Genomic DNA, 21,242 nt, shown 5'->3' on the forward strand with positions numbered 1-21,242 from the left:
GAAAATAAATGCCAAGCAATTCATCTGGACTGTATTATGATTTTGCTCATCATAAAACTCCTTCAGATTCTTTTTAATGATCATAAGCCAAAATTGTAAAGTTGCCACAACACGACTAAGGATACACACACCCTCCCTGTTTTGCAGAAATCTCATAAAGACCAAGAGGCTACAGTAGGAGGAAATTTGCAACTGTCTTTGCAACAATAAATCAGGTATCTATTCTGGTGTAGAGATAGGATGTTGAAAGCTGCCCTGCTATCACCAGTGTAGAAATTAAGAGTAGTACAATACATGTACACTGAAATTTGCCATCGCGTGTTTGTGTAAACTCAATGTGCATTTTGTATTTCAAAAAGAAAAAATAAAAGCAAATAAAATGTTTATAACTCTACTGTCTATGTTATAGGTATTTATTCCAACAAATTTTATAAGTACTAGATTAAAAATACTGTTTTTCTTATGGCATTGTAGGATTGTACATATCTTTGCCCTAGGGTGGTGCTAAGTACAGTGAAGAAAAGTAAAAGCAAGGCCCGTGGGCAGGCACACATTTTAGCTGATAGGATCTGAGGATGTGACAGGTGAGTAGAGACCTAAGAAAAGAGTATCCCAGATAGGAGGACCAGGCAAGACAAGAACTCTGAGGGATGCACGGGCATTTCTGCAATTATGATTCTTCAGAAATTACTTGTTCTTGTACTCTTTTAAATTCCAGCTGTGAGACTGTATCTGAAATGAGAATTACAAAGAGGTCACTCCACATATTTGAGGGATGGAGCAAAGAAGGTGTTCTTCAGTGGTGCTGAGATATATGGCTGTTCCCCCAAATAAAAGAGTGACCCCTGATCTCTGTCCCTCCAAAAGTATGTCTGCTTTGGATTTGGTGTGACTACTCCTGTCCCCGTGGTCTCCCTTCTTGCCCTTAGGATGGAAAATCTTATTCCTGTTTCCTCTTTCTCACTCTATTCCTCTCTCTTGTAGAATGATCCAGGGTCAGCTTCTACAATGTCATCACTGAGAACTATGCCTATAAAGTAGGTTTTAAAAGCTTTTTAAATTAAATTAATTGTTAAACATAAGCAAACACAACAAAATCATTGGGTACATTTTAAGAGTTTTAAGATTTTAATTTCTGAATACCTTCATGAAATGAGTATCAGACTATGGGATACAAAAATAACATTTACTTAAATGTAATTAAATATAATTAACACCTAAAGTTCAGGTAGTTTTAAATGAGTTGTAATAAATAACATATTTACAAAAGAATTTACACATTTTAAAAGATGTCTTAAACTAGAACACTCTGGTATGAAATTCTTCCAAGTATTCTCTATCATAAAATACATATTTACAGACAATAATTAACAGTGAATTCACAAATGTCTGTCCACTACTTTAAATTTCCATTGCCTTGATAAATGTAAAACCCAAGAAATGACAAAACATTTAAAAATAAGTGCACAGGTACAAACTGATTGTGAAAGGGATACTATAAATAAAAGGCACTGGAAAATAAATACAAACACATCTACTATAAACCCAGTAATGGTTGTTCGCACCAAACTGTAAAAATACGAAAAACCAACCCCACAAAATTGTACTATTATAGAACTGTTTTTAATAGCTTTCCATCATTGACCATTCTTTTTTGTTGTTGTTGATGAATAACTTTTACTATGATTCAGTGGAACTGTGTATACTCATCTTAATCTAGGAAATAATGAATGGTGACTGTGACTGACAAAAGAATAAACGGAAGTGAATCTGAAAAGGTTCCCTAGGTACCCATGGTCAGCATTTAACACCTGTCACCAGGGAGTAACAGGATTTTTGTGGGCTCCCTTCTTCAACAGCATATGGAGCAATATGTTGGAATTTTAGATTTGATGATGACAAGGCTTCCCTGTCAACAGAAAAAAAAATTAGCTTCATTAGTATTGTGTAGGGTTCCCCTGATAGGTATATTACATCTATAAGAGCATGCCTAAAAAAGTATCCGAAACTCAAAACAAACAAAATGGAATGAGAACAAAATGATGGAATGAGAAATGGAGCTTTTTTTGTGAGTTGAGTAAAATATAGGTTGTCTCTTACTACTGTTTTAAAAAAATATTTAATTAGAGAAGTAGGTAGGAACCAGATCACCAGTATATGAATCCAGCTTCTGCCAGTCACTTCACTGTCACATCTGGGGCTAATTATTTCCGAGCTTCAGTTTCTAGATTTTTAAAAGGGGATAATAACAAAATCTACCCCTGAGAGCGGCAGTGAGGATTCAACGACTTTAATGTCCAAAAAGTATTCAACTGAGGGGCGCCTGGGTGGCTCAGTTGCTTAAGCGTCTGCCTTCGGCTCAGGTCCTGATCTCAGGGTCCTGGGATCGAGCAGGTGTGGGGCTCCCTGCTCAGCCGGGACCCTGCTTCTCCCTCTCCCTCTGTCCCTAGCCACCACTCATTCTCTTTGTCTCTCTTTCAAATAATTAAATAAAATCTTTTAATAAATTAATAAATAAAAATAAAAAGTACTCAATTGAGTCCCTGACATGTAATCACTTCCCACGTGCTCAATCAAGATTGGGGTGTGTCCAAGTATGTACCTTTTCCAAGAGAGACGTGCCTATGACTTAGGATGAAAATTTTATCAAGGTAAGAGTGAACTGACTACTATTTAAGGCAGGTAATAAACTGATCAGTTGTAAGAAAATGACACTGTGCCTGGAGCTCAATTTCCTGTCTCCCCAGAGGTTGAGTGTGTCCATCACTGGCTGACACACAAGCCCCAAGAAATGAGAAACTGCAATACTGAGAAGACTCTTTTAAAGACTCATCTCTATTTATTTAAAAAAAGAGAAACATATATAGACATTTAAGTTTTTGTAGGGAAAGAAGGGCATTTGTTAATTTCATGAAGGATTAGAGTACCAAAAGCAAGCATAATGGTCATTAGGCCACCAGAGAGTGTGATCAATTATTATATTAATGGTATGCCAAAAGAAAATTTCTGATCAAATATTATTATTAAATTATTAAAATATCATGTAAGACATTAGATGAACAAGAAGAGAAAAAATGTGAAGGAATAAACAATACTTAACTTCAAAATGTTTTTAATTCTGTATCAGCAGGATTCAAAACTAATGAGACTGAGTGGCAGTAAGAGTAACTCCCTTGCTCGCTACCCCTGTGGCCCTGGGCTGGAGATCGACGTCCCTCTGTGTTCCCCTCCAAATCTCAGAATGCAGTTTCTAAAGTTTGTTTACTTGAAGACTATGCCCTCCTCTGCACATTCACCCTTGAAATCTAACATGCTGGGCCTGTCCCTTTCCTCCTGCCCCATTCCACAGAACATGTGAAAATATCCTGGGGAGAGTTCCAGATTGAAAGCTTTGCCATCAATATTTAGCACCTATTTACTTGCATTTCACAGGGGAGGAAATGACAAATTATTTTGCATTCCAATTCTCAGAAGCGCATTTGCAAGCAAAAAGATTTCTGCTGAGACACTGGGTTGGCTGGGGGATGGTTGTGTACATCTCAATAAGGTGTCTGAACGCTAATCCTCCACACAACAAAGAAATCTGTTATCTAGTGGTCTAGGGACTTACTTCTTCCTCCTAAACTTTATTCTAGGCATTCCTCATGGAAAGAATATAATGTATTTTAACAGTGACTGGAATTGGTCAAATTAGGTAATCTAGACAAAGCTTAAACTAATACATCTCCCATTTTAAAACTGTGTATGATCACACAAATTATTTTCTATATAATTCCTTTAGAAAGTACCTCCAATGGAACTAAGCTCTTCAGTGTTAAAATAATCACATGCAACCCTATCATTAAGATCTGATTAAATGTAATCTCCAAAACAAGGTAGAATCACTGCTTTACAGAAATACTTCCAAGACTAGATTATGTGAACACTTTTTAAACGATGAAAATTCAATTAACTTAGTTATTTGACACCACATAGATACTAATGAGAGCCCCCCCATTCTTGCACATTCCTGCAAGTCAGAACACTCGGATTCATTCTTGTGTGTGTATGCGTGTGCATACACATGTTCCTGAACATGTGCACTTCCAGACATGGTATCACAGTCATGTGGAAATCTCATTCAATCTTGGAAGATGGGGAAATTGTAAATTTTTTAGACAAAAAAGATGTCAAATGAAAGAAAAAAAAAAGTACGTTCTTCAATGAGCTCTTTTATATTAATCCTTTTGTTTTCTGAACTTTCCTATGGTCTAAGCAGAAACATCCAAAATAAAAAAAAAACTGCAAATCTGCACCACATGGAGTGTCGTATAGAAAACACAGAGAAAGTGTAGGGCCCCAGCATTTACACAGTCTGGTCTGAATCCCAATGCTTACAAACTGTGACCTATGCAAGACAGAAACTGTCAGCTCTCAAATGAAAATAATATCAACTCCACATGATTTCTTGTGGCTGAAATAACACGTTATACAATTTTGTAGTGTAAAAGTAAAAAAAAATAAGACAAGGAATAATGTTTTACTTACATTTCCACCATGCTGCTCTAGCTTCTGTAAAGCACTAGTGATTGGTTCTTTGAATTTCTTATTCCTCAGTCTCTTGGAAAGCTTTTAAAGTAAGATTGGGAGAATGAAATGATTTGAAAACTAACAATATTCACCATAGGCATAAGTAAAACTTCACTAAAAAGTATGCTAACTAGAAATAAAACCACTGAGACCTTACTGTATAAAGTATTTATTAATATATTAACATAATATATAATATAATATTAAATATATTATTTAATACGTTTTAGACACCAAGGCTTCTTTTAGAAAATATTGCGTTGAAATTTATATATAATAGACACCATATATTTGTTAAAAGCGAATTCACATTATTTCATTTCAAATTGTACGAATCCTGTAAAACCTGCTACAGTATGGTATCCAGAGTAAGTTTTCTATGAAACTGCGTACTCTTCCATTTTGTATTTTGCAAGCACTTGGAGGACCATGATGGAAAGCTAAGCCTCTTAAAACACATGTTTCCTATAGTGTAAGAAAGGAAAGAGACAAAAAGGAGAGAGCATTCACATGAATGACTTTGTAACAGTGACAGTTATGACATTCACACTACAAACCACAAGACCACCTGTCCCTAGGCATGGCTTGAATGGGCTTCAGATAGAAAGGTGGAAGTCTGACTGAAAAGGGAGAGCACAAGGTGAGGGAGGATAGAATCACAGGAACAAAGAGGGAAAAACAGCAATTGAGATCATCAGGCACAACCTATAATAGTGTTCTCCCACCAAATGTCTACATTACTCAACTCCCCCACTGAACATTTCAGCCTAGAGCAGGATGTGCTTTTGGCTCCACTTTCTGGGAATACAAATGAAGCCCAGGCAAGAATTAGTCAAATACTTATACGGGCCTGTCCTCGACTTGGTTTCGGGTTCTTCCTCTTCACACGGATGGAAGAAACCCAGGACTGCTTCCCACCACTGAGCACTGAGTAGCAAGCCCTTCAGTCAGGTCAATGAAGATGAGGGAGGGTCAGAAAAATCCCCAAAAGAAAAAAAAATGTGATGGGGCTCCTAGGTGGCTCAGTCGTTAAGCGTCTGCCTTCGGCTCAGGTCATGATCCCAGGGTCCTGGGACCGAGCCCCGCATCAGGCTCCCTGCTCTGCGGGAAGTCTGCTTCTTGCTCTCCCACTCCCCCTGCTTGTGTTCCCTCTCTCACTGTGTCTCTGTCAGATAAATAAATAAAATCTTAAAAAAAGAGAGATAAAAAAAGAAAAAAATGTGAGAAAAGCAACTCTAAATGAGAGGACAGGCAGCACTGGGGATGGATAAGAAAAAGGACCTCTTGGGGCACCTGGGGGGCTCAGTCAGTTGGGCTTCTGACTTTTGACCTCAGCTCAGGTCTTGAACTCAGGGTCATGAGTTCAAGCCCCTCATTGGGCTCCATGCTGGACATGGAGCTTACTTGGAAAAAAAAAAAGAGAAGAGAAGAGAAAAGAGAAGAGAAGAGAAGAGAGGAGAAGAGAAGAGAAGAAAAAGAAAAAGTGCCTCTTGCGAAATCAGATCTTTGGTTTGATTTCTGCAGACCCCATTACCCGGGAGTAGTGGCTTATGGGCAGATCCATGAAGCACCACCTCTAGGATCACCTGATATACTCATTCAAAAAGTAGCTTTTAGGTCCTACCTGATACTTAACCAGAATCTCAGGGCAAAGGCCTAACTTCTGCATTTTCATCAAGATTCTCAGGTGATTTATTTCTCTTTCCCCCAGGATCAGTGGAAGTTTGAGTTGAAGCTAAGAAAGGATTTGACTTATTTTGAATATGAGTGAAATGATTTGTATATGGGCTCAGTAACTGGTTTTGAAATTCTTTTTCTAGTCAAGGAAACCCTTCAAATAACATCTAATGCAGAGGTCTATAAACAAAAAATATGTAAATCAAAACGAGTCTTTCTGGCTAAGAGGGGTAAGTGAAGTAAGGAGGGAGTACCAAAGCACCTCAATGGATCCTCAGGGGTGCCTGCCTCATGGTGGCGTGTAGCTAACAGACCAAGATTTAATCCCACATGGCCTATTGCCGAGGGTCTCTCTTCTATGGACTCCAACCAGCATACAAAGGCCAGTGTGATATCCAGATCCTCCCCAAAGTGTTGACACTCCAGGAAGGTAAAAGGCCCCTTTAAGTCAGTCCAGTGTAAGAAAAAGCAGGGTTCTGGGGAGGAATGTGAGTGACCAAACATTAATGCTACTGCCCCAGAAAAATTAAAACAAACAAACTTACATAGTTTAGTTGTTAATCTGGCCTTTATCTTTCTGCACTGGTGGGTGGGACTGGGAGGCTATTTAGGAAGCGGAGCTTCTTGGCCTTGCTCAACTTCGAGTGCGGGGAAGGATCCAGTGTGATTCCTTTTCTCTGTATATCAGATCCCCTTCACCTCATTCCAACCTTCTCAGTGGATATCCTTGCTACTTACTTCTCCGAAAACAAAAACCAATCTCCACAAGGGCAGAGTGCATATCGTTTTTTGTTCAGCATTATAGTCCCAGTGCCTATAGCATAATACTTGGCACAAAACTGGAGGGCAGAGGGCAACAGATTGGTTAAAATGTTGATTGTCTGACTGCAGCAATCAATCTAAAATGAGTCATTTTATTTATTAGGGTGAAATTCCTGTGGTTAGTCAGGTACAACTTGCTGACCTAAACATTATAAGCAAAAACCTGCCAGGATTCTCTTCCTTCTCTCCAAAGGCTTCCCACATATTATTTGAGAGTCTATTTCCACTGTGTCTTCTCCCCATCAAACACCTGGTGCTCGTGGGAATTCATCTTCCACCATTCCTAACCCCAGCATAGCAATCCTGATAGATTCACTACCATCCCTACTTTCTATAGGCTTGGCCAGATGTTTCTGGGGTGTATTAGTCTCTCTGAAGAGTAAGAAGTTAAAAATACAGTTCTAGGATCTCTCAGATGGATGTGTCTAGGAAAAAACAGTGGAACTATGATCAAAATACATGCCTCAACTCTGAACTACAGAAGGATGCACATAGAGAAATGCTAGCTGTGGGTTATTCCAGCAAGGACTTTAATGGTTTATCAGTGTGTGCAGTAAAGGATTAACTTCGCCTAAGAAAGGATTGGTCCCTGGCTCCTAGATGGACACTTCTAAGCCCTTGGTATGACCTGCCAGATAAGAGTATCTTTGTTTCGGGGCGCCTGGGTGGCTCAGTCGTTGAGTGTCTGCCTTCGGCTCAGGTCATGATCCCAGGGTCCTGGGATTGAGCCCTGCATCAGGCTCCCTGCTCAGCAGGAAGCCTGCTTCTCCCTCTCCCTCCCCCCTGCTTGTGTTCCCTCTCTTGCTGTGTCTCTGTCAAATAAATAAAATCTTAAAAAAAAAAAACAAACGAGTATCTTTGTTTCCCCGGGGAGCCTTGGGCCACAGGATCTCAGCTCAACGTCTAGAGAGGCCAAAGACTAAGGTCAGCCATGCAAGCAGCCAGTCATGCTGGCACGGCAGGCCCCTAACATGAACCCTGGACAGCACGCTAAGGTGAGGTTCTCAGTATGGTAATACCCTGTGTGTGTTGCCACATATATATCCCTGCTGGAAAAAGCCAGCACTGTCCACACAACTCTGCTGGGGAGAAGGACAACTGGAGGCTCCACACCTGGTCCCTCCCAGGCTCTGCTCTATGTACCTCCTTCCTTCGCTGGCTTTAACTGGTATCCTTTCACTGTAATAAACTGAAACAGTAAATAACAGCTTTTCTGAGTTTCATGAGTCCTCCAACAACCTAAGGGTGGTCTTGGGAAACTCCTGAACTGTCTAATACCCCATTCTGTACTTGTCCTCAGGATTAAACTACACACAACAGGAAAAAGTCTCATCCTGAATACTATTTATAGACTCACTAAAAAACTTACAAGGAAAAACCAAAGAAAAAGATGAAAAACATGGCTGTGACAATGCACAATCACACAGGAGGGTGTATAAGCTGTCCTTATAGTTCACGGCTAATCAACATAGGCATAATACCATTGTACTGTCCATTAATTTTTGTCCATTCAACTTTTGCTTGGTTTTTCTTACAACCCTAAATTCTGCTCATGTAGGTGCTTTCCATTAAAAAAAAAATTAAAGAGAATACTGTACATTTGTAAAATATTTTATGAACTACTAGCTTTTATCTATATTTTTTTAAAGAATGATTATTTTTTTTAAGATTTCTGAATCAGTTAATGATTAATTTGAAGCCACTGAATCATGACGAGATAGTGCATGATACACATTGACAACCATTCTCTCATCTTCTCAGTACTTACACTTGTAAGCAGATGTTTAAGATGGTCATTTAGAGATGGACCGACAACGACACTCAGCTGCACGAGAGCATTCAGTCCTCTTGCAAACACTTCATCATCCAGGTGGACCTGGAGGGTTAGTTGGGACAGGAAAGGAAAGAAGAGAAAAGGAAAGTTAAGTAAGAAAGGTCAAACCAGAAAAAAGGAAGACTGAACATTCAAAATCAGAAGATAAGCTACTAAACCCAGAATCAACCATTAACGCCAGACCATCTAGAAACAAAAAAAAATCTCCGGCTTGACTGAAACACTAGCTAAACCATCTTGCAGCATGCAGCAAGCCTGATGTGAGATTTATTACTTTCTCTAATTACTTAAAATGTCCCCTTTTATCTTTCGTATATCCTCTAAAGGCGTCTTCAAATAAGTAATCATCTGTCCCTGAATAATGGTGGCCTAATTTTGCACGCACATCAAAATCACAGGTAAAGGACCAATTTGCATATAATTTGGAAGAAAAAAGACATAAAATATTCTAAATGTACCACAGAAAGTCCAAAGGAATAGAGGATACCAGAGCTGCCTTTAGCGCAGGAATCAGTCTTGGAAGCAAAGGTACAGCTTTCTCAGGAGCTCCTTGGATCAACAGTAATTCTCTAAAACCCTCCTTTGACACAAAGGTGTATGGATGTTTAGTCTCTCTCAAACCCTGACAAAGAGAAAACAAACAAACAAGGCTTACTACGTACCTGGTTATGCTAACAAAATTAAATCCTCACTAGTCTAAATGAAAATCAAGTTTTATTATGGTTTTCCTAATCATGATTTATAATTTCAGTAATTACGATTTCAATTAAACCCAGAAATTGTGGAACAAAGGACATACATGAGACAGAAAGAATTTCTACCCACAGCAAGGAAGAAAAATGTTTTAAAAATGAAAGGAACAGGAAAAAGGAAAGGAAAAGCAAAGGAAAAATAAAGGAAATAAAAAAGAGAAAGGAAGGAGGGAAGAAGAGGAAAGGTAAATAAATAAAAGAAAAAAGAAAAAGAAACCTTAAGGTACTAAAAACATTTTGTATATACTCCCAAATACTGCCTGAAAGCACAGCAACTCAATCTCAAATGCTGGTTTATAACCACCACTTTATGGACATAATTATCGGAACTCCTACCTTTATGGTGAGTTTGCAACTTGTTTAACGAGTTTCTAAAATATTATATTTCCTTCATATTTAAATATTTTACATTAACGTATTTGAAAACATCTTTTCCCATGTTCAAAAACCACTGTAAGATTTTAAATGTCATTTTTAACTTTGGGATGTGAAATAAAAATATGAAAAAAACCCTGTATCATTTCTTTCACCCTAAATGCATCAGAAACTATTAGTACTCTTTTATGATTTAACCCATCACTTTGAGTCAAGATAGAAGGGCCATCTGGCTTTTTTTAAAAACAGCAAACCAAAAAAGCAATAGCAATACTCCCTCAGTTGGACTTATTATTGTCTGTGAATAAGTATAAGTGGCTACAAAGTCATGCCTAAAAATACTAATTTTCAACCAATTTGTCCTTTGGACCAGACTATCTGCTTCCAAATAGTGATTCAACACTTCCTTTCCTGGAGGCTCTTGAAAACTGTGCTGCCAAGCACACCAGCACCACTTTGGACCACAGGTTCTAGCATCTTAAGAGTGCCTCTCTCCTCCTATCCCATTCATTTCAGAGATGAGGAACCAGGTCAAGAGGCAAAGTGGATTCCCATAGTGGTGGTCCTGTCAGTACTTACCCATTACCAAATGAGTAGAGGGGAAGGCTAAGAATCTACCCAACACACAAATAAAGGCATTGGTGTTTGGAAAATAATTATTTAAAGGTCTGACCTTTATGTGATCTTCACTAAACACAGACTCCCTGTAGGGACTCCCCAGATTAAAGCACTCCCCGCCCCTGGTGATTAGCTGGAGCATGTTTTCAAAGGTGTCACTATGGTACTGATTCATCTAAAAAACGGTTTAAAATTCTTAAAAGAACAAATGAAATACTGATATATTTTAAGTTTTTAATACCAAGTTTAAAAGACTTTAATCAAAATTGAATTTCAAAATAGGCTACCCATAAAAATACACTGCTTTCATACCAAAATGATTTCGCAATAAATTAAAAATAAAAGACAACAAAAATGATCCTTAGCTCTTAAAAAAGACAAGTATCTATAACTTAAATATAAGACAACGGGTTAATTCATTTCTCAACTTGTGACTCTAGCAAAAGGAACAAATTTCACAGAAGAGATCATTAATTCACCTCAAGTTAATACTCTGCCAACTTTTTCCTGATATAAATGTTAAATATTATAAAGGAATTTATCAGAAGTTTTCCTAAAATGCTCTACCAAAATGATGTCCATGATATTCTACTTAAAATATAAAGGCAGGCAAAAGTCCAGAGAATTCTCCAAAAGGATGTTTACGTAGTTAATATCAGTTCCCTAAGAAACGTCACGTTCACATTAAGCATGACTGGTTGTATGGAAATAGATCAACCACTCACTGTTATCTGATGTAGTTTAAGTTAAACCGCTAATGTTCTCCTGATACGACTAGTTCCATATGATTCTAAGTACTTTTATTTTTGGAATTAAGTATGAATATTTCATCCACTTATCTACAAATCCCTGTGTAGACGAACTTGTTTATAAACCCAATTAATCAGTTCCTAATAAACATACACTGATAATTAATTCCTAAGGGAGCATGGTATTTTAATGACTATTGCATGGCTCTTATTTCAAAAGTAAAGAATAAGATTTACTGATGCATTACAAAGTAATATGAAATACAATTTTTAAAGTTCTTTTTTTCCACAAACATTCAGAAGAAATGGAATATACATTTACCTCAGCTAAAGTAATAAGAAGAGGATCAAATGGAAGATTTTCAGGAGGACATTCCCACTGTAATCTGTGTTTCACTGAACCATGGACCAATCTAAAATAATAAACATCAGTGAACATAATATGGACAATGTAATTATATGGTAAGCAATAATTATGAAATGATATTACAAAGACATCTTATGCAGCAATGTCTATAATCCCACAAACTCCTACTCTTTCGGCAAAATTGTTTGATGGCAAAACTAAACTTCATATTTGTTAAGCCTACAGTTTCAGAGCTCAAGCATGCTGCTGTCTGTAAGTCTTAATACAAATGCTACACTTGACATGTTTCAGTCATATTTATAACAAAATAGATAACCTACAGATGTGCAAAGAAATGTGATAATGAGAAACAGTAACTTGTTTTACATAGAACATTATTTTTCAGATAATGGATCACTTAACCCTAATGATCTGAAGACAAGCCGGGTTTTAGCCCTGCTAAACAGAGGAAAACTGAGGGCAGGAGGTTAAGTAGCCCACACAAGGTTACAAAGTGGTAGCCCCTTCAATTAGAGTCACTGCTGCTTTTTTTTTTTTTTTTTTTTTTTACAGCCTTTACTGAGGCATAACCAACATTCAATAGGGGCGCCTAGGTGGCTCAGTCAGTTATGTGTCTACCTTTGTCTCAGTCATGATCTCGAGGTCCTGGGATCGAGCCCCTTGTTGGGCTCCCTGCTTGCTTAGTGGGGAATCTGCTTCTCCCTCTCCCGCTCTGCTCCCCCCCCCACCCACTTGTGCTTTCTCTCTCTCTCAAATAAATAAAATCCTTAAAAAAAAGATAACCAACATTCAAAAACCTGCACATGGTTATAAGGTGTAAAATTTAAGTCTTCATGTGTGAATACATCAATGAGCCATCATCATAATTATGACAGTGAAATTATACATCACCCTCAAATGTTTCCTCACACTTCTGTAACATTCTCAACTTCTCGACACCTTCTTTAGCATCATTTTCTTCATAGCAAGAGGCCTTGATAACATTTTTACTATTTTAGCAACCATAATTGCTTGGAGTGGGAAAGGGGGGGGTATAAGAACCTTAAAATACAGTTTCAACTCAGAATGTAAATAAAAAAATACTAACAATAAAATGAAGAGTGCTTCTTGAGCTTATTCCTCCAAATCTGCAAATACCATTAAAAACTACATTTCTTGAATTTTAGAACAACAGAAAAAATGTTGTGATTACTCTTTTCACAATTAAAATGACATTTTCCATCTTCTAGAACAGTCTAAAACTGGATATACTTAGAAGAAATAAATGTTTCTTGGTACTGAAATCTTAAAATGGTATCACTCCATTAGTAACTATATTGTTTTCTTTAAAACAGTTCTGATGTATATCCTGAAAGGTGGCAAGAACTGTATGAAAAGTGAGCAAAAACAGCTGTATGTACTCATTTAGAAATATAATTTTTGAAACTTTTGAAATACCATTTCAAAAAATAATGGAACAGTTTCATTAAATTGTCAACTTTCAGTTTGCAAACAAAATAGGACTATTTATTTGCAACTTGTCCAAGCCTGTGAAGGCTTATATTGTTTCAGAAACTGGTTCATTCAATTTCTTAAATTATAGATCTATTGGTAATTCTATTCTGGAATTAAAATGATCTTCTTCAACAATGTCCCACGATCTATACCAACAGCCAAAGCATGAATAAGTCACCTTTATTTCAACCTCCTTAGTAAATAAAATTTTCAATACATTTAAACTAACTACTGTTATTGATTTTACTCAATTATTTTGAATAATATGGTCATTTATAACCTGTATTGATTTTACCTGCAAGGAATACCTCCTTTAGAGTAAATGGCTGCAAATGCAGAAGGAGCTCGTGACTGTTCACCAAACTGAAATAAAAAACGACAAGAATACGATAAATATACTATCACCTCCACTTTGTGATGATACCTAATCAATTTTAATCCTGCTGATATCAGAGGCGAATGGACATCCTGACTTTCAACCCATGACACTGGTATCAAATGCATCACTCTACTCAGCAACACAACTGAGGAAAATTACCAATCCTCTCAGTACTGGAACCACAACCACATATTCTATATTTCGTTTATACCCCTAACTTGTTTCAGGAGGCTTGAAGGCAGCTGGAATCACATGTATAGTAAATATAATATAGAGAAATACTATTAAGAATGAACATCACAAATAAATATAATAAAGGCAATACATCTTTCTACTCTCCACTGCTGTGACCTTTCAAGGTGAGGGGTCCGTGGAGAAGAACAGGTAAGTAGAGGGAAAGCAGATTTGTTTTCAACCTCCAGCACATCTCCTACTTGTCCTCCAGGCAAATAGAGATGTCTGGATGGCCAGAGAACCTGTAATTTCCCCGAACTTGTTTTATGCTTCTCTAAAAAAGAAAGGCTTAGGATGGGCAGGGGTGATAGAACTGAAGATAGAGCAAGGCTCTCACAAATATCTACCTGGATGTATCTGCTCAGATACAGAACTTCACAAGTTTCAGTTTGTCTATGTATTATCTTAAGAATAAATTAACTCTATTCCCAAAGACCATGTAAGAGGTGATCGAGCACAACAGTTTAACAATCACAGCATACATAATTTCAATACAGTTGATCAGAGACATAGATAATTTAGGCACAAAAAGTAAATATTTTATCACATGGTACTTCGAACATAATCAAATGAAATATAGTTGTCTAAATTACAAAACACAAACTTTCCTATTTTAAAGATAAAACTGGCTACAAAATATTTTAAAATCACATGCAGTAATTAAAAAATATATTTAAGGGTATAAGTTTAGAATTAGCTCTTTTTCCTCCAGAAAAACACATGTTTGAAGTTAAAACACATAGATGAAATTTCATTATCATACAATATTATAGTAAGATTCATTTACAAACTTCAATCCACATTCTGCATAATAATTCACAGAATAGTAATGTTTCATTCATCTAATTATAACTCCTACTAAGAAAAGTATGTTTTAAAAACTGTTTTCATGTAATCTTATTAAATAAGGGAACTTGAAAAAAATATTCTCATAATGGGGGAAAAATTAAGACAACTTAGGGCCACAGACACTTTTTTTAGTTCTAGCACCTATTAGCAAATGATCTTACTTTTTGGACCTACAAGTCATGTAAATAATCCCTAAATTTCCAAAACACCCACCAAGACAAAATTTCTGATTGAAATTCTAAGCAATTCCTTTCCTTTTCTTTTTAGCTCGTTTTAGAGATAATCATAGTTTCATCTTCCAGGTTGCTCATTATCAAAAATGTTTTTTCTACCAATGGGTTCGTTTTATCAATTTTTACCAAACTTTACCAAAATTCTATTACCATGAAAAAAACTGCTATCCCTTCAATTTTTAACAATTATCACGGACCATATTTCAACTCTAAAATAATCAACATTATTAAATATACCCCACTATACTGAGTTACATTTTTTTTTTTTTTTTTTTACATTCAAGACCAGTGAATTCTCCAAAACAAACAGTGGTATAACAACACTCAGGTGTGGAAAACCTGAATGTTACCAGCACCCTAGAAACCTCCTCAGTGCCTCATCCCAACCCCTAACTACCTCTTCCCCCAATGGTGAACTCTAACTGACTTACTCTGGATTGGTAGCTTTTACAGATCTTAGACATGGTTTTGTATAATATACTGTATTCTCAGGTCAAATCATTATTTCTCAAAACTTTCCTTCATTTTTAGTAAAATTTAAAATTAGGGCTACTTATATTACTACTTAAAAATGTTCTTCAAAGAGAGGAAGAAGACTCAAGTGTCACCATGAATTCTCTCAACTAGCAGGGGGAAAGAAGCAAGAACAAGGAGATAGCAGGGCATTCTTCAGGAATTCAACTTGACACTGCAGATTAAAGAAAGAAGCAAGGGAACACATATGCTTACACTATTTTTCATTTGTAAAGTCAGACAATCTCCTTCTGCCCTTGGCCAGTTCATTGTATCCTTGCTGTATTTTACCTGCCATCAAAGTCAGTGTCTCAGCCACTCTCCTAATTCCCTTTAAAGGCTGAAACCATGATCATCTTAACCTATGCAAGGCTGGGCAGACACCACCTGGTGTCTGTGAGCAGCACAGGTTTGCTCACTTTCTGGATAATTCACTGATCCACATACTTATAATTATTCACTTCCATGTGCATAAATCTCATGTTTGTTAAATCTGATTAAACTGCTGTCAGAAGACAAAAGGAGGCTAGCACTGTAGTTGGGATTTCTGGGGGAGCTAATTTATAGATCATAGCAACATCGTCAGAGATGTTTATGCAACTATGGAAGCATGTAATTCATCCTATGTCAATTGAATACAAGTTTCTTCATTGATATTAGGAAGTAATAGAACTATAGTAAATAAAAAATAAAGCTGATGTGCAATTTATTTTATACTCTAGTACATTCATCCATGAAGGTGACAGGATATACCACAACTGGTTATTCTCTATACCTTCTCACTTCCACACTCACATCATTATTTCCATTCTTCATCATGATTACCATATGCTCTGTCACTAGCTTAAATGTAACAAAAAAAAAATTACAAACAAAAGGAACTTGGGACAGTATTCAGAACGATTCAACAGTGCACTAAATGTCTATTACTTTGAAAAATCTACTGAGTCAGGAATGTCTTTTGTACCTACCGGGTTAATGGTCTTAGGGTTAAGTTTATCACTTGGTCGAGGATGAAGTTTTCTTGCAGTCTCTGGAGAACTGGTTGAGGATGAGGAGTTGCTTTTTTGAACTGTAGTCCTATGTTTTATTTGTATGCTTGACAATGTCCTTTGATCACAGCTACCTGGAAAAAAACAGAAGCTCAACCAAAAAAAAGAGGTGAAAGAGATAAAGCTCACTCTTATTCATCTGCATAACAATGTGTCATTAACAAACTTCACCTCTTCATTTAAAAAACAATGTTCTGTACCTGCCTTTCTGTTTCTCATATGTACTCCTCCATGGCACTCTGATTTCTGCATTGCTTCCCTTTTATTCCTGCAGTCAAATGAAACTTGATTTCAGAATTTGGGGAATGAGGGATTCATTACCGACGTAAGACCAAAAAAGAACAGAGTAGAAAATATAAAAAAGATACACAAAAAAGGTATGGCATGGAACCAAACACCAGAAAGACAAATGAGAAAATATGAAATTATATCAACTTCAATATCAGTAACAGCAAATGGAAAACAATCTGTAAGAAAATAAGATGTGTAAGAATAAACTTTCCATTCATATTGTCAAAATATGCTTTTAGAAACTCAATTGCAAACCTCTGGTTATATTCAGAAAATATGGATTAGATGAGAGACTATGGCCTCTTGAGAAACAAACTGAGGGTTTTAGAGGGGAGGTGGGGTGGGGGATGGGTTAGCCCGTGATGGGTATTAAGGAGGGCACGTACTGCATGGGGCACTGGGTGTTACATGAAAACGATGAATTGTGGATCACTACATCAAAAACTAATGACGTACTGTATGGTGACTAATATAACATAATAAAACTAAAAAAAAAAAAAAGATTTCTGAAAGGAGAAAGTGGTTGGCACATCCCCTAGCATCTCTCTCTGGCCTTGTATTCCCAAAGTTCCAAACACTAACATCAGCATATCAAGTCCTATTTTTCAAGTGACATAATGAACTCTCCTACTCAATGCACTACAAGCTCCTTAAACTGAACATAACCAAAACTAAGGTTATCACACTGAAGTTATGGACCCCTTGTTAATTCAAGATACCACCAATTTTCTGGTCCCTCATGCTGAAAAATTTAAGATCCTCTTTCCCTTCACTTCCTACACTCAACCCTACAGATGTGATCAATGTGGTGTGATAAGGTAGAAGGAGCTGTTGGCTCAGACAAGGGTCTTTATCCTCATCTCTACCAATTATGAATTTTGGCAGATTATTTAATCTCCTTAAGTCTCAAGATTTCCAGACCTATTAAAATGGGAGAATAATACAAGTCTATGAAGACTGTTCCTGAGGAGTAAATAAGTTGCTCATCCATCCAGTGCTCAACCAGCCAGTGATGGTTCACTTCTGCCTCTTCCACAGGTCCCTCTTTTCTGCTAATGGGAGGACTCTAGTTTGCAGTGATGATTTTCTGCCTAATCAGAGTACTTCTAAACTTTCATCTCTACCAAAGAACCCTCCATCACACACACCCAGGTTCATATACCCAACTGCCGGCTAGTATTTCTAGGTCGAGCTCCAATCCCAAATAGTATGCAGCCTTTCCTGATCTTCTTTCTCTGTTTCTCAAATGTACACTTCCATGGCACTCTGATTCCTGCACTGTTTCCTTCTTATTTCTATTAGATCACTCCATTCCCTCACTTGCACAGCACTCCAGTCATTCTTCCACTAGAGCATTTCCCACTTTAAGCCTTTAATATTGTTATTAAATATATAAACTACCCCTCAACTACACTGTAGGATCTTCCTTTAAGGTAACACAGGTGAAGTCTTCTTCCACTTCCAAATGACAGTTTTTCAAATAGCTGAAGAGAGACTCTCAACTCCTTATAAAGGATAAACACTGGTGCTTTTTCAAGTGATTCCTCATGAGATTATTTTAATCTACTTGACAAATTAGAAATCTTCACAAGGACGCAACTCCACGTAATTCAGACCCAAAATATTTCAAGCATTATGTGACCATTTCAAAGTGCCTTGTCAGGATAAATTAAATATAAGATTGTTTCATACACAGAACAATTTTAAATTTCAACTTTCTTAATGTATTGACCTAATTTTTCTCATTCTACTACCAGCAGATGACTTACCTCCCAATATCACACTTCACACTCATTCCCAAGGCATTTTTCACAATTATGGTAATTAATGCCTCATTGAATTTGTCAGATAATATTCTAAGATAAGGTAAGGCAGGCTTTAAATATGTCGACCTACACTGCACTTCAGTGAATGCTCAGCAAGTATTTACTATCGTACCAGTTTCTGCTTTGAGAAGGTCCTGATGGGAATAGTATGATCTAAGTTTCTGTTTAAATAAATAAATCTGTGTCTCTGCTTCTTCAACTGCAATTGGGGGTAATTATTTAACTACTTTAATGTTGATTAAGACTAATAAATTAATATTTAATTTTGATCGTAAATTTTAATAACTGTTACAGCTGAAAAGAAGCACAAAGATCCTACCCACAAACATAAGAAAAGCAGAGTTGGCCACATCAAATCATGATGCACATATTTCAACACTACCTATCAAATCTACAAAAGTTTTTGTTGGAACAATAAATTTCTATCTTCCTTTATGTGAAAAAGTTGTTCCTGAGAGGTACTACTAGGAAGGTGCTGCATCATATTTTGAATGAGCTCCAAAAGCCATGGAAACTCTTCATTTAAAAAATTTTTATAAAACATGCCAGAAAATTGAGCTTCCAAAGGTTTTACACCTACAGGGCAGTTTTTACATTTAATATTCTTACGTAACTTCCAGGAATAACATCAAAACACACATACACGATGCAAACATTTCTATGTCTACTTTGAAAACACTCTGTATTAGAGAGCTTCTTTCCAAAAAACAAATATTTTTCACCTATTGTTAAAAGTATCACCCTTTACCTCACAAATTAAGTATTCTCAATTTTTAAAAATAATATCCATTTGGCGGGGGTGTGCCTGGGCCGCTCAGTTAAGCGTCCAACTCTTAATTTCTGCTAAGGGTCCTGAGATCCAGCCCCCAAGACTGGCTCTGTGCTCAACACGGAGTCTGCTTGAGATTCTCCATCCCCCCACCCCCCTGCACTCTCACTCTAAAATAAATAATAAATAAAATTTTTAAAGAACTATATCCATCTGGGAGCATACCACTGACAACAAGACTGGTACATGAGTTGTCTGTAGAAGAAAACTGCTTTATTCATCTTACACTTAATTCTCTTGAGTGCTTTTCCATTAACACATGGTGGGTGGTGTAAAGAGGTAATAATGGTGAGAGGAAGTGAAAAGCTAAGAACTATTTTGTGCTACAAATATTATCAGTCACCTCTCATTCTTTTACAAAACAATACAAAGATTCTAAACAGGCACTAGAGTCCACGTGACCCAAACATCTAAACCATGTCACAATATCAGAGAGCAAGCAGACCAAGCAAGGTCCACAGTGGAACCCTCACTCTTCCTTAGTTTCCTTAGGTGCTGTGGCCCATCTGCTCATCTGAAAGGGGCTGTGGATATGTGTGTCAATGATAGGAAAGCATACTTTTGTTTCATTATTTTGGATAGGTCACATATCCTATTTCTTTCCCCATATGCATTTTCTTCCCGCACCACGCTCTGAGACCACTGCACTCACTACAGGGCTTGCTAAATTATCAGGGGTCAGGACCACGTTTCTTCCAACTCTCTCATCCATTGTTTAGAAAGTTCCAAAAGTGTAATAGGTACCCCACTAAAGAAGCCATGATCCATCTCTAGGGCTCCTTCAAATTCTGAAGTGCAGCGACAGAGCCCAATATCCACCTATCTCAATTCCTTAGTTCGTAAAGTAAATCCAAAGGGCCAGCATTAAGAGTCTTAAAATCTGCTTTCCATTTTCCTACCCTCTTACCCTCCCCAACACCATACATTTCCAAATACTTAAGAACAGTTCAAAGCCAGGGTGCTGTCAAAGTTAGAAAATAAGGACGACGTGTAGGCGGAAAAAAAAAAAAAAAGAGTTTTTTGTTTTGTTTTGTTTTGAAGGCGGGGGGGGGGGTGGCGTTGACGGGTAGACGGCCAGTTTCCCATTAAGGCCAAAGAGGGCTACTCTCCGCCTAAGCCAGACCCCTAGAAAGGAAGGGTGCGCTCTCGGCGCCCGGCAACTCTAAGGTCCTTGGCAACGGAGTCCGGCGGCCTTAGCAACAAGCCAGCGAGGAAGCCGGCTGGGCCATGACAGCGCGGACGGCACCGCGGAATCCCCGCACCCCTGGCCCAGGGCACCCACAACCCGTTCCTACCGCGCCTCTCTCCCGCGGCGATCCGCACACCAGCCGCCACGCCGGGTGAGAGTTTTGCCCGGCGCCCTCTCCCAGCTACCCCACTCCCGTCACCCGCCGCCGGGATTCGGGGAAAATGAGGCTGCGCGCGGTGCCCGGATCTGGCGGCGCCGCGCAGTGACGTCAGACGCATGCTGCGTCCTCCAAGCCTCTCGCAGGGAGGATGCAAAGGCGCCGAGCAGAAGAGGGTTGCCCTGGCAACGAGGCGCTCGGAATTGAAAAGGGCACCTTCCAGCTAGTCAGGCGTTGTGTGGTGACAAAGGGGCACCTGGTGGAGGGTCTTTAAGAACTGCTGAGAAGTCCAGGGAGCAGAGGAGAGCACAAACTCCGAATTCCCTGCACCACAATCTTTCCCCAGTCCGTGTACTTACCTCTTTAACACTTATCTCGCGCGCTTAAAATCCTGTTTTCTCCACGTGCTCAGGACAATGAACTCCAGCCCCAA

The 21,242-nt window shown here is 38.0% G+C and overlaps 1 protein-coding gene across 1 annotated transcript; it reads right to left on the bottom strand.

Moving 5' to 3' along the window:
• Nucleotides 1-1,313: 1,313 nt before the first annotated feature.
• PACRGL (parkin coregulated like) lies at nt 1,314-20,881 on the bottom strand. The gene is made up of 9 exons (XM_028088424.1): nt 20,759-20,881; nt 16,718-16,785; nt 16,437-16,591; nt 13,553-13,620; nt 11,719-11,809; nt 9,390-9,524; nt 8,837-8,944; nt 4,528-4,608; nt 1,314-1,909 (listed from the first exon to the last, which is right to left on the bottom strand). The coding sequence occupies exons 2-9, from the start codon at nt 16,767-16,769 to the stop codon at nt 1,853-1,855; spliced, it is 747 nt and encodes a 248-aa protein (XP_027944225.1). The 5' UTR covers nt 16,770-16,785; nt 20,759-20,881; the 3' UTR covers nt 1,314-1,852.
• Between the last annotated feature and the right edge of the window lie 361 nt (nt 20,882-21,242).

Source organism: Eumetopias jubatus, unplaced genomic scaffold (genome assembly GCF_037043125.1).
Source record: "Eumetopias jubatus isolate StellerSeaLion01/CBP00866 unplaced genomic scaffold, mEumJub1_p1.0 scaffold_2, whole genome shotgun sequence".
NCBI classification, from domain to species: domain Eukaryota; kingdom Metazoa; phylum Chordata; class Mammalia; order Carnivora; family Otariidae; genus Eumetopias; species Eumetopias jubatus.

Excerpts from the sequence above, each read along its gene's own strand:
- PACRGL (XM_028088424.1), bottom strand. The coding sequence starts at position 16,769 with ATGCAGAAATCAGAGTGCCATGGAGGAGTACATATGAGAAACAGAAAG. Across the intron at positions 11,810-13,552 it reads AAAGGAGGTATTCCTTGCAG|ATTGGTCCATGGTTCAGTGA; the intron begins GTAAAATCAATA and ends TTATTATTTTAG. Across the intron at positions 1,910-4,527 it reads TAGAGCAGCATGGTGGAAAT|GGAAGCCTTGTCATCATCAA; the intron begins GTAAGTAAAACA and ends TTCTGTTGACAG.